The sequence below is a fragment of the Anomaloglossus baeobatrachus genome, chromosome 1 (assembly GCF_048569485.1).
Source record: "Anomaloglossus baeobatrachus isolate aAnoBae1 chromosome 1, aAnoBae1.hap1, whole genome shotgun sequence".
NCBI classification, from domain to species: Eukaryota; Metazoa; Chordata; class Amphibia; order Anura; family Aromobatidae; genus Anomaloglossus; species Anomaloglossus baeobatrachus.
The window spans coordinates 655,056,377-655,071,128 of NC_134353.1; the positions used below are offsets into that span (position 1 = coordinate 655,056,377).

At 49.9% G+C, this 14,752-nt stretch overlaps 1 protein-coding gene across 2 annotated transcripts in view; it reads left to right on the top strand.

Annotated features, from left to right (window-relative positions):
* The window catches only part of PES1 (pescadillo ribosomal biogenesis factor 1), a 110,848-nt gene that overhangs the window by 42,802 nt on the left and 53,294 nt on the right, over positions 1 to 14,752 (top strand). For both annotated transcript variants that reach the window (XM_075341501.1, XM_075341506.1), the window contains exon 6: positions 6,219 to 6,308. In XM_075341501.1, coding sequence (XP_075197616.1) covers positions 6,219 to 6,308 — 90 coding nt within the window. The remainder of the gene's footprint in view (positions 1 to 6,218; positions 6,309 to 14,752) is intronic.

Sequence of the window (14,752 nt, forward strand, 5' to 3'; positions counted from 1 at the left end):
ACTGTAAGATAACAGTGCTAAAAAGAAAAGTTTCATGGCGGTTTGACAAAACCGTTTTATGTTTACCTTTCATACTAAAATAGTCTCCAAGACAGAATAGCGCAAATCCCTCAATCGACAAATTGTAAAGGTAACTCTGAAACAAATGATAAGGGCCTAAGGAGCAGCCGAGTGTTTGGCCGAGCTCTATAAAAATAACCAGGTTAGGCTCACCTCACATCAGAGGTATTTCTTTGTCGCTCCATTGGGAGACCCAGACAATTGGGTGTATAGCTTCTGCCTCCGGAGGCCACACAAAGTATTACACTTTAAAAAGTGTAACCCCTCCCCTCTGCCTATACACCCTCCCGTGCATCACGGGCTCCTCAGTTTTATGCTTTGTGTGGAAGGAGGCACACATCCACTCATGCTCCCATTTTAGTCAGCAGCAGCTGCTGATTTTATCGGTTGGAAGAAAAGAGGGCCCCCACGGGGTCCCCGGCATGCTCCCTTCTCACCCCACTAAGTCGGCGGTGCTGTTAAGGTTGAGGTACCCATTGCGGGTACAGAGGCTGGAGCCACATGCCGTTTTCCTTCACCATCCCTTAGAGGCTCTGGGAGAAGTGGGATCCTAACCGGTCATCAATTCACTGGGACCGGGCTCCCTCCGCAGCCCCTGTGGGAATCTGCCGGACAGGAGACTTGTATCATCAGGGACAGGGCCCTGCATCTAAAGGTACTCTGTGTCCCCATGGGGGACGGTGCATGGAGCGCTCGTTTCACAGACGCTGCAGCTGCTGCTGGTTTTGTGACGACCGGGACTTCCGCGCCTGTTTGTCGGCCGCGGTATTAAATTTAGTCCCCGGCTTCATGCGGCCTAGTACCATAACTCCCGCCCCCGGGCCTGCCAGTCAGGGGTAAGGGCGGGACGGTCGACCTGACGTCGGCAGTGAGGGCTGGAGCATACTTTAGGTTTCCTCCCCCCCGCTCACTGATCACTGTGGGGCACCAGATTCCCGCACTTTACTAGTCGCCGCCCACGGCTCCCTCCTCCCCTGAGAGCTCCGGCAGCCATTTTTACAACACATTCTGCCGGTGGTCCCCCTAGGGCCGAGTTGTTTTGCTTTTGGCTATATACCCTCAGTGATCACTCTCCTAGGAGACAACAGCATGTCGTCCACAAGGAGCAAGGGCGCTAAGGCAAAGGGTTATTTTGCAACCTGTACCTCTTGTGCGGCTTGTGTACCTCCCCCAACTCCACCTATAGAGGAGTCGGCTTCGCAGCAGGAGAAACACCAGTTTAGGTTTCCCAAACGTGCACGGAGTGCGTTTTTCGATCACTCTAACTTCAGAGATGCTGTCCAGAAGCACAGAGCATTTCCGGACAAGCGCTTTACTAAGCGCCTTAATGACACACGTTGCTCCTTCCCCTCTGACTTAGTTAAGGGTTGGGCTCAATGTCCCAAGGTGGATCCTCCAGTCTCTAGACTGGCGGCTAGATCTGTGCTATCGGTGGCAGATGGCTCATCGCTCAAGGATGCCACTGACAGGCAGATAGAGCTCCTGGTGAAATCCATCTATGAGGCCACGGGCGCGTCTTTTGCCCCGGCTTTTGCAGCCGTGTGGGCACTCCAAGCTATCTCAGCTTGTCTGTCTGAGATTAATGCGGTCACACGTACCTCTGCTCCGCAAGTTGCGTCTTTGACTTCTCAGGCGTCGGCTTTTTCGTCCTACGCCATGAACGCCGTCCTGGACTCTGCTAGCCGTACAGCGGTAGCATCCGCTAATTCGGTGGCAGTCCGCAGGGCCATGTGGCTACGCGAATGGAAGGCAGACTCTGCTTCCAAGAAGTTCTTAACCGGTTTGCCGTTTTCTGGCGACCGATTGTTTGGCGAGCGATTGGATGAAATTATTAAGGAATCCAAGGGAAAGGACTCGTCCTTACCCCAGTCCAAACCGAAGAGACCTCAGCAACGGAAAATACAATCGAGGTTTCGGTCCTTTCGGCCCTCAGCCAAGTCCCAATCCTCCTCGTCCAACAGGCCAGAGAAGGGCCAGAGGAACTCTTATGCGTGGCGGTCTAAGTCACGTCCCCAAAAAAACGCTGGAGGCACTGCCTCCAAGGCAGCCTCCTCATGACTTTCGGCCTCCCCAAACCGCATCTTCGGTCGGTGGCAGGCTCTCCCGCTTTTGCGACGCCTGGTGGCCACATGTCCAAGACCGATGGGTGAGAGACATTCTGTCTCACGGTTACAGGATAGAGTTCAGCTCTCGTCCTCCGACTCGTTTCTTCAGAACATCTCCGCCCCCATCTCGGGCCGGCGCACTTTTTCAGGCTGTGGGCGTCCTGAAGTCAGAAGGAGTGGTGATTCCCGTTCCCCCTCAGGAACATGGTCACGGTTTCTACTCCAACTTGTTCGTGGTGCCAAAGAAGGACGGATCATTCCGTCCCGTTCTGGACCTCAAACTGCTCAACAGGCATGTGAGCACCAGAAGGTTTCGGATGGAATCTCTCCCCTCGGTCAGCGCTTCGATGTCACAAGGAGACTTCCTAGCATCAATCGACATCAAGGATGCTTATCTCCATGTGCCGATCGCACCCGAGCATCAATGCTTCCTGCGTTTCGCCATCGGGGACGAACACCTTCAGTTCGTGGCACTGCCTTTCGGCCTGGCGACAGCCCCACGGGTTTTCACCAAGGTCATGGCATCCGTTGTGGCGGTCCTACACTCTCAGGGCCACTCGGTGATCCCTTACTTAGACGATCTCCTAGTCAGGGCACCCTCCCGGGTGGCGTGTCAACACAGCCTGACCGTCGCTCTGGAGACTCTCCAGCGGTTCGGGTGGATCATCAATTTCCCAAAGTCCAAGTTGACACCGACCCAATCACTGACTTACCTCGGGATGGAGTTTCATACTCTCTCAGCGATAGTCAAGCTACCGCTGGACAAACAGCGTTCGCTGCAGACAGGGGTGCACTCTCTTCTTCGGGGCCAGTCACACCCCTTGAGGCGCCTCATGCACTTCCTGGGGAAGATGGTGGCAGCAATGGAGGCAGTCCCCTTCGCGCAGTTTCATCTGCGCCCACTCCAATGGGACATTTCTCCGCAAATGGGACAGGAGGTCGACGTCCCTCGACAGGAACGTCTCTCTTTCCCTTGCAGCCAAAACCTCTCTTCAGTGGTGGCTTCTTCCCACTTCTCTGTCGCAGGGAAAATCCTTCCTGCCCCCATCCTGGGCTGTAGTCACGACGGACGCGAGTCTGTCAGGGTGGGGAGCGGTTTTTCTCCACCACAGGGCTCAGGGAACCTGGACTCCGACAGAGTCCTCCCTTCAGATCAATGTTCTGGAGATAAGGGCAGTGTATCTAGCCCTAAAGGCGTTCCATCGGTGGCTGGAGGGCAGGCAGATCCGCATACAGTCGGACAACGCCACGGCGGTCGCGTACATCAACCACCAGGGCGGCACGCGCAGCCGTCAAGCCTTCCAGGAAGTCCGGTGGATTCTGCTGTGGGCGGAGGCCACAGCCTCCACCATCTCCGCAGTTCACATCCCGGGCGTAGAAAACTGGGAAGCAGACTTTCTCAGTCGTCAGGGCATGGATGCGGGGGAATGGTCTCTTCACCCAGACGTGTTTCGAGAGATCTGTCTCCGCTGGGGAACGCCGGACGTCGATCTCATGGCGTCACGGCACAACAACAAAGTCCCGGCATTCATGGCACGGTCTCAAGATCACAGAGCTCTGGCGGCGGACGCATTAGTTCAGGATTGGTCGCAGTTTCGACTGCCTTATGTATTTCCTCCTCTGGTGATGCTGCCCAGAGTGCTGCGCAAAATCAGGTCCGACTGTCGTCGCGCCATTCTCGTCGCTCCAGATTGGCCGAGGCGGTCGTGGTACCCGGATCTGTGGCATCTCACGGTGGGTCAACCGTGGGCTCTCCCAGACCGCCCAGACTTGCTGTCACAAGGGCCGTTTTTCCATCTGAATTCTGTGGCCCTCAACCTGACTGTGTGGCCATTGAGTCCTGGCTCCTAGCGTCCTCAGGGTTATCTCAAGATGTCATTGCCACCATGAGACAGGCCAGGAAACCAACGTCCGCCAAGATCTATCACAGGGCTTGGAGGATCTTCTTATCCTGGTGCTCTGATAATGGTTTTGCTCCCTGGCCTTTTGCCTTACCCACTTTTCTTTCATTCCTTCAATCCGGAATGGACAAGGGTTTGTCTCTCGGCTCTCTCAAGGGACAAGTATCGGCGCTATCCGTATTTTTTCAAAAGCGTCTAGCCAGACTTCCGCAGGTCCGCACGTTCCTGCAGGGAGTTTGCCACATAGTCCCACCTTACAAGCGTCCGCTGGAACCCTGGGACCTTAACAGGGTGCTAACGGCTCTTCAGAAACCACCTTTCGAGCCGCTGCGGGATGTCTCTTTATCACGTCTTTCGCAGAAGGTGGCATTTCTAGTGGCAGTTACATCGCTCCGTAGAGTGTCGGAGCTGGCAGCGCTGTCATGCAAAGCCCCCTTCCTGGTTTTTCACCAGGATAAGGTGGTTCTGCGTCCTGTTCCGGAATTTCTCCCTAAGGTGGTATCTCCCTTTCATCTCAATCAGGATATCTCCTTACCTTCATTTTGCCCTAATCCAGTTCACCAATGTGAAAAGGATTTGCACTCGTTAGATCTGGTGAGAGCACTCCGGTTCTACGTGTCTCGCACGGCGCCCCTGCGCAGTTCTGATGCGCTCTTTGTCCTTGTCGCTGGCCAGCGTAAGGGTTCACAGGCTTCCAAGTCAACCTTGGCTCGGTGGATCAAGGAACCGATTCTTGAAGCCTACCGTTCTTCTGGGCTTCCGCTTCCTTTGGGGCTGAAAGCCCATTCTACCAGAGCCGGTGGTGCGTCCTGGACATTGCGGCACCGGGCTACGGCTCAGCAGGTGTGTCAGGCAGCTACCTGGTCTAGTCTGCACACTTTCACGAAACACTATCAGGTGCATACCTATGCTTCGGCAGACGCCAGTCTAGGTAGGCTAGTCCTTCAGGCGGCGGTTGCCCACCTGTAAGAGGGGGCCGTTTCGGCTCTTTTTATTGAGGTATTCTTTTACCCACCCAGGGACTGCTTTTGGACGTCCCAATTGTCTGGGTCTCCCAATGGAGCGACAAAGAAGGGAATTTTGTTTACTTACCGTAAATTCCTTTTCTTCTAGCTCCTATTGGGAGACCCAGCACCCGCCCCTGTTCCCTTCGGGCTGTTTGTTCTTTTGTGTACACATGTTGTTCATGTTGAATCGTTTCTTTTGGTTCATGGTTTTCAGTTCTCCGAACATCCTTCGGATTGAATTTGCCTTAGACCAAGACCAATTTATAAGTTTCCTCCTTCCTGCTTTTGCACCAAAACTGAGGAGCCCGTGATGCACGGGAGGGTGTATAGGCAGAGGGGAGGGGTTACACTTTTTAAAGTGTAATACTTTGTGTGGCCTCCGGAGGCAGAAGCTATACACCCAATTGTCTGGGTCTCCCAATAGGAGCTAGAAGAAAAGGAATTTACGGTAAGTAAACAAAATTCCCTTCTTTGCCGCAAAACCGAATCCGTTACAAATGCGTTTCAGTTCAATTAATTTCCAATGGAATCACGGCAAGATGCGGTTGCGTGCGTCATACACCACAGCATGTGACCGCATCTTGCCACAATTCCATTGGAAATTAATGGAACTGAAACGCATTTGTAACGGATCCGGTTTTGTGGCAAAATACCACTGACTTGAGGTGAGCCTTACCTTTTCAGCAACTTAGTAGTCCAGACGTGACTACATCTCCAATAGCTAGTCATTATACCTAATGTCTCAGCCTCATGCCTCGGTCTCCGAGATCGGTGCCTTATTATATATGACTGCTGTAGAGGCATGAGGGATGGAAAGTCTGAGCCATACTTCCATATTAGTCTGAAGATGGGCCACTGGTGATGATGGTGCTGTGCCCATCATGAGGGAGAGCACCCAGCACGCTTGGTTTAGTGACTACATTAGAAATGTGTTGTCACGTTTATCATGGGGGTAGACGGCTGATTTAAGGCCCATGTATCACTGACTCTGTACTTATTAGTCTAAGTGTTTATTACAGTAATTTTACCTCCAGAGTTCTGTCAGCATCAAATTGCTGTTTGGGCAGCCATCTTGTGCTGACTCCCTTACATTACATTGTTTGTATTTCTTTATACCATTGAAATCCCTGCCTGCATTTTCTTAGGTTTTCCTGTCAATTAAAGGAATTTATTACCAGGCAGAAGTCCTAGGACAAACAGTTACGTGGATAACGCCATATGCTTTTTCTCACGATGTAAGTATTGAATGTATATTTTGTACTTTGTGCTCCATTTTTATTAGACAGAACATTTCAAGTGGCTTTGCCACACCGAACGCACCTCCAACACATTTCCTCTCTTTCTTTTTTTTTTATAGTGTCAGGCATGTTTTTATAAAAAAAAACACCCCCTCTAATCAGGGTTGTGGAGTCGGTAAGCTAAAAGTCTGACTCCGAGTCATCAATTTCCCTGATTCCGACTCCACGGCACTGACTCCCTAAATGACTCATGTTTGAGATAAATTTACTGTAGTAAGGCTACATACGCACACTGCGTCTTTTTGTGTTCACAAACTGCAGCCAAAACTGCAGCTTGTCAGAGAGAGCCTGGAAATGTCACAAAAAATGCTTGTAATTGCAAGTGCGTTTTTGGTGCGTTTTTCACAACATGCGTTTTTGCTGCGTTTTTGTGACAAATGTTGACAAAAATGCAGAAAGAATGAACATGCTGAATTTGTTTTGTCACAAAATTTTGACAAAACGCTGACAAACTGCAATGTGCGCAATAGCAAATCTGACTTCTCATAGACTTTGCTGGGAAGTTAAATGTCAGTAAGTTCTGACAACAAAACTGCAGCCAAAAACGCAGCAAAAAATGCAGCGTGCGCATGTAGCCTAAAATGGTAACATCCGACTTTTGATCATTATTATGATGCAATAATCAAGTTGTTTAGATAGAACATAAAATATATTTATTGGAATACAAGTTTAGAACACAAACAATTTTTTATAAATTGTAAATACACCTATACTGTGCAGTAAGTGGGGAAAAAACGTTTTCAGCAAAAATGTCCGGAATAACATTTGTGCAGACTATGAATTTGTTCTGAGAAATAGTATGGGCTCCTACTTATTTTAAGGCTAATGAACAACCTCTCTACACTAACTTGGGGTTGGTGGCAAAGCCGTAACCACATGGGCAACATCTGTAACAATTTCAGGGCATAAACGAATTGACCCATGTACAGTCAGTTTTGATGAACAGTTGAACTCTTCTTCTTCTTTGAGAGCAAGTGAAAAATTGTGCTGAACTATGGTCAATCTATTTTTTTTTTAAATCAGGTTCATTTTTATTTAACAGCAAAATTATACAACACATAAAATAATTCCCTCCATAGAAATATCACAGAAAGGGAAAAAACCTTTAGTCAATAAGAAAAACCACACAAATAACATAATAAACAATGCACCCGCAGTCCACGTCTTATTTCAATATGGGTCTCAAAGTGCATATTATTTCCCAATATATTCTCCATAGTATAGCTTACCCAGCATCATTATGACATACACTATATATATATATATATATATATATATATATATATATATATATATATATATATATATATATATATATATATATATATATATATATATATATAATATGTGTGTGTGTGTATGTATACATATACATATATATACACACACACATATATATATATGTATGTATGTATGTATGTATGTGTGTGTATATATATATGTATGTATATATATAATATATATATATATAATGTATATATATATATGTATGTGTGTGTGTATGTATATATATGTGTGTGTATATATATATATGTATATATCTATATATATAATTGCCTTATTCTGTCTGTCTGTCTGTCATGCTCCAAAATTGTGTCACGGTGACAGTGTCACCGTGACATGTCCTTACGGTGACACAAAGCTGATTGGCCGCTGGGTTCGCCATGGCCCCGCCCCCCCACACGGATTGGCCTCTCGCCCCGGCTGCGCCCCCACACGGATTGGCCAGCCGCTCGCCCAGGCTCTGCCCCCCCCACAGATTGGCCTCTCGCCCCGGCACCCTGCAGGCATTGGCAACTCGCCCACGCCACGCCCCGCCCCCCTCACGCAATAGACGTTAGCTCTCGCCCCCCCCGCATTGCCCGAACTGACACGGTCACGGAGCCACGAATCCCAGGTGAGTACTGTAAGGCCCCCCCCCCCCCCCCCCCCCTTTCCCCCCTCCCCAACGGGAGCCCACATCAGCGTACGCCGCCGCCGTATGCTGGTGTGGGCTCCCGTGCGAGCGGGGGACGTGTTGCGCTGGTAACCATGCTTGCATAGTTACCAGTAAATCAAGGTCCTGCAGCGGCGCGACTTCCACACGCACAAACATAACAGCACACACACACGCATACACACACACATCAGATCGCACTCACTCTCACAAACACCTCACACACACCTCACACACACATCGCATCCACATACTCACAGCATCCGGCGATATCGCTTGCTTCTCGGCCTCGATACTGTGCTGTTGTGATCTTCCAGGACCTGACGGAGGATCACATGGCCAGAGGCATGTGGTATGTCCGGATGTTGTGAGTATCAGCGCGTATGTGCGATATCGTCAGTGTCTGTGAGTGGATGCGATCGGGTGTGTGTGAGTGGATGCGATCGGGTGTGTGTGAGTGGATGCGATCGGGTGTGTGTGAGTGGATGCGATCGGGTGTGTGTGAGTGGATGCGATCGGGTGTGTGAGAGTGGATGCGATCGGGTGTGTGAGAGTGGATGCGATCTGGTGTGTGTGAGTGGATGCGATCGGGTGTGTGTGAGTGGATGCGATCGGGTGTGTGTGAGTGGATGCGAGGGGCTGAGGCTGGGGACAGAGAGGGGCTGAGGCTGGGGACAGAGAGGGGCTGAGGCTGGGGACAGAGAGGGGCTGAGGCTGGGGACAGAGAGGGGCTGAGGCTGGGGACAGAGAGGGGCTGAGGCTGGGGACAGAGAGGGGCTGAGGCTGGGGACAGAGAGGGGCTGAGGCTGGGGACAGAGAGGGGCTGAGGCTGGGGATAGAGAGGGGCTGAGGCTGGGGATAGAGAGGGGCTGAGGCTGGGGATAGAGAGGGGCTGAGGCTGGGGACAGAGAGGGGCTGAGGCTGGGGACAGAGAGGGGCTGAGGCTGGGGACAGAGAGGGGCTGAGGCTGGGGACAGAGAGGGGCTGAGGCTGGGGACAGAGAGGGGCTGAGGCTGGGGACAGAGAGGGGCTGAGGCTGGGGACAGAGAGGGGCTGAGGCTGGGGACAGAGACGGGCTGAGGCTGGGGACAGAGACGGGCTGATGCTGGGGACAGAAGGCTGATGCTGCGGGTAGAGAGGCTGATGCTGGTGCAGCATGGGGGATGGATTACAATGGGGGGTGCGCAGCATGGGGGATGGAGCACGTTTGGGAGTGCGCAGCATGTGGAATGGAGCACGTTTGGGAGTGCGCAGCATGGCGGATGGAGCACGTTTGGGAGTGCGCAGCATGGCGGATGGAGCACGTTTGGGAGTGCGCAGCATGGCGGATGGAGCACGTTTGGGAGTGTGCGCAGCATGGCGGATGGAGCACGTTTGGGAGTGCGCAGCATGGCGGATGGAGCACGTTTGGGAGTGCGCAGCATGGCGGATGGAGCACGTTTGGGAGTGCGCAGCATGGCGGATGGAGCACGTTTGGGAGTGCGCAGCATGGCGGATGGAGCACGTTTGGGAGTGCGCAGCATGGCGGATGGAGCACGTTTGGGAGTGCGCAGCATGGCGGATGGAGCACGTTTGGGAGTGCGCAGCATGGCGGATGGAGCACGTTTGGGAGTGCGCAGCATGGCGGATGGAGCACGTTTGGGAGTGCGCAGCATGGCGGATGGAGCACGTTTGGGAGTGCGCAGCATGGCGGATGGTGCACGTTTGGGAGTGCGCAGCCTGGCGGATGGTGAACGTTTGGGAGTGCGCAGCATGGCGGATGGTGCACGTTTGGGAGTGCGCAGCATGGCGGATGGTGCACGTTTGGGAGTGCGCAGCATGGCGGATGGTGCACCATGGGAAGTGCGCAGCATGGGAGATGGAGCCCGATGGGGAGTGCGCTGCATGGGGGATGGAGCACAATGGGAAGTGCACAACACACCACACACACACACACACACACACACACACACACACACACACACACACACACACAGACAACGCTGCACACACACAACACCCAACACACAAACACCGCGGCACACACAAATATACGCACATACCGCACAACACACACATTGCACAAAACATACCTCCCCCCAAAACACACCACACACACACAAACCGCGCAACACACAACGCTACAGACACACAGCGCTCCACAAACAACGCAACACACATACAACACCGCTCTCACCCCCGTCACACCCAGACAACACCCAGAACATGTACAGCGCCCTACACAAACACTTGGTAACTACACACAACATATATATATATATATAACAAAAATCATACATGAACTACACAATACGTAAATTCTAGAATACCCGATGCGTAGAATCGGGCCACCTTCTAGTATGTATATATATGTGTGTGTATATATATATATATATATATATATATATATATATATATATGTATGTATGTATGTATGTATGTATGTATGTATGTATATATATATATGTATATGTATATATGTATGTATATATATATATATATATATATATGTATATATGTGTGTGTATATATATATACATATATATATATATATATATATATATATATATATATATATATATAATATGTATATATATATATATATATATATATGTATATGTATGTATGTATGTATGTGTATATATATATATATATATATAATATATACGCACGCACGCCCATATACATGCACACACATATACATGCACACACATATACATGCACACACATTCCAGCAGTACGCATATCACCCTATTTGAGGAAATTTGTTAACCGGTCAGAAGGAGAAGGACCTGGTCGCTCGCACTGTCCTGCAGTAACGCCGAGGAGGGAAGGCCTGGGGTATCCAACCATGCCCCCCAGATCTTATAGAACTTTTTCAATGCATTTCTTTTAAGGTATACTCCTCTCTCCAGTCGAAGTATAGCGTTTACTCTTTCCCTAAAATCCCCGATGACCGGAGGCGCTGGGTCCAACCAGTGGTAGGCCAACAGTTTCCTAGCCTGGTACAAGAGACGTGTAATACCGACCATTACCGGCGAACTCAAGTCCACCCCCCCTTCCAGTAGACCCAGGATACATATAATAGGTCTTGGCTGTAGATGGATATTGAAAACTTGTCTAACCAATTCTAGTACTGCCCTCCAGTAATCTTCAATGTTCCCACAGGACCACATCATATGCATCAGATTAGCACCCTCCTGTCCGCACCTAGGACACAGATCATCCATCCTAACTCCCATCTTATGCAATAGACTAGGTGTCCTATATACTCTATGTAACAGGAATAGCTGTGACAGTCGTTGGCCTTCAGATACAGCAAGGCTTGGAGTCTGAGACCGCACCTCACCCCACTGTTCCTCTGTCATAGGGCCTAGGTCCCTCTCCCACTTTTCTCTAGCCTGCAAAGGGAATTTGTCGAGGTGTCTAGATAACATCACTGTATACAACCTAGAAATAATACCATAGGAGCGATCAGATGTCAACAAATCAGTAAGAGTGTGATTCCGCTCTATCCTAATGTCCATACGACGTGTCTGTGTCTCATAGGCATGACGGAGCTGCAGGTATTGGTAAAAGGAACTGTGCGGTATCCCAAACTCAGCTTGAAGCTGGTCAAATCTTTTAAGTATATTATTCTGAAGAATCTGAGACACCTGATGCACCCCCCTGCTCACCCACATTCTCCAACCCGGGAGTCTCTGCAGCTCCGCCAGTCCACGATTATGCCATAAGGGCCAGTACTCAGTCATTCCTGATATTCCCAGCAACTGTTTCCCTCTATCCCACACCTTGTACATCAATGATACTTGATGCACTTGATGCTTTTTCCACAAGAGTTCCGAAACAAAGTGCTGATTTTACGGAAAAATTTCCAGTGGATCCATATTGGGGCGTTGTGGAGAAGATACAGAAGTTTGGGCATCAGTACCATTTTTAGTAGATTAGCACGGCCAATAAGGGACAGTGGGAGTCGACACCAGGCATCTATCTTGTTCCTAAACTGAGCCAACACTGGTTCCAGATTTTGAGAGTAGTAATCACGCGGTCGGGCACTAACCACAATCCCCAGGTATTTAAATTTATCCACCGTCGGAATTGGCAGCCCCAGAGTACTAAAATTAGATGGGAGTGGATCTATAGGGAGCAGGGCCGATTTCTTCCAGTTTATTAGGAGTCCCGAGCGCCTACCAAATTCTTTAATAATATTCATTGCTGGGCCCACCGATGTCCCCACCTCCCTGAGATACAGCAACAAATCGTCCGCATAGAGGGAAACCTTATGCTCCAGACCGCCTATCTCAAACCCCTTTACGCCAGCGGATGCACGAAGCATAGCCGCCAATGGTTCGATTGCCGCTGCAAATAGTAATGGAGAGGGAGGACAGCCCTGTCTCGTGCCCCTGGCCAAATTAAAAGACGAGGCGGTACAACGATTAACTCGAATCCTGGCCCTCGGAGAGGCATATAACAATTTGACCCAGCCAATAAATCTGGAGCCAAGACCCAATTTCTCCAAAACTACCCATAGGAAATTCCATTCAATACTGTCAAAGGCTTTGGCTGCATCTAATGACAGGACTGCTCTCTCCTTGTTTCTCCCCTCAGAACTTAGCTGTATCCCCAGGAATAAACGTCGCAAATTAATGGAAGTAGATTTATTGGGGATGAATCCAGTCTGATCCTCGTGGATCACTGACGTGATCACCCGGGACAATCTGTTAGCTAGAATTTTAGCGATTAATTTAATATCTAATGTGAGCAGCGAGATTGGGCGATAGGAGTCAGGCGCGGTCGGATCTTTCCCGGGTTTTAAAATCAGAACAATAATAGCCTCCATCATGGATGCAGGGAGGGACCCCTGCTCCTCAGCATCTCTGAATACATCCAAGAGTCTTGGCAGCAGCAGATGGGTATATAATTTGTAGAATTCACCCGGGAGTCCGTCCGCACCTGGGGCCTTTTCATTTTGGATTTGACCGAGCGCCTCCTCCAGGTCTATATCTCTATTCAGGGATTCTCTCTCACTATCTGACAGACTGGGGAGAGTGATCTCCTCCACAAAGTCCCGCAGTTCCTCATCCCCATAATGCGATTTAGAGGAGTATAATTGGGTGTAATACTGTTGCATGACCTCCACAATCCTCCCGCTGGCCCTCACCTCCTCTCCAGTGTCAAGTTTCAATTTGGTGATATAGGTCAATCCCTCCTGTGCCCTAGCAATTGTAGCCAAGAGATGTGCCACACTCTCCCCTTCCGTAAAGTACCGCTGCTTAAGGAAAAAGCGTTTGTTAGTGGCCAAGGAGGTCATATGGTCTCTCAGAGCTCTCTGTGCCCTCTCTAAGTCCCGCTTGGCATCATCTGTAGGGTTAGATATAAGAAGTCGTTCTGCATCACCTAAAGTGTCCGTCAGATACTTAGTGCGCTCCCTTGTTTTCGCCTTTCGGGTGCAAATTTCCCTAATATATGTCCCACGAACATACGCCTTCATTGCGTCCCACACTATATGTTTAGATGCAGTACCGTCATTTGTCACAAAATATTCCCGTATAGTGTCAGTCAGAGTGCCCCCTATCAGTTGTATCCAAAAAGGGTTGAGCCGCCACGGTATCCCCGCCAGCCGGTCTGGGTCCCCAAGCCTTAGACGGACCTGTAGTGGGGAGTGGTCAGACACCCCCCTGGCCAGGTACGTGACTGAAGCTACACAAGGCAGCAGCTGAGCTTTTCCAATGGCCAGGTCAATCCGGGACAGTGAATGATGAGAACTAGAATAGCATGAGTACTGCCGGACCTGCGGGTTTCTAATACGCCAAATATCTACATATCCCACCTCCTCCATCAGTCTGGCAAGGGATGTAGCTGCCGCCCCCACTGAGATATTCCCTGTGTGTAACTTATCCCAATACGGGTGCAAGTAATTATTATAGTCTCCTACTAATAGGGTGGGGACCTCAGGGAGGGAAGCAACAAAATTGAGGATACGTTTCAATGGTTCCCCTGTGTATGGCGGCGGAATATAAATTGCAACTAGAACACAGCGCACATTATGAAGGACACAGTAAAGACATACAAATCTACCCTCCTGATCCACAGAAGATTTAAGACACTCAAACGGCACTGTCCTGTGTACCAGGACACTCACCCCCCTGGAATGTGTGGTATATACAGAGTGGTACTCATGGGCTATCCATTTTTTGTGAAGCAAGTGGAGCCGCTCCTTCACAAAGTGCGTTTCTGATAAGAATATTATGTCTGGCTTAAGCTGCTGTAGAAACAGAAAAACTGCACATCTTTTAGTGGCTTCACCCAATCCTCGCACATTCAAGGCCACTATATTAACCTCCTTCGCCATAAGGGTGAGTGCACATATGCAACAGCAGGGGGCAGCAAGCGGGGACCTCCGGACCCATCTGCAGCAGTTCCCATAGATGAGCATAGACCAAACAGGTGCATAAAACGAAAAGGT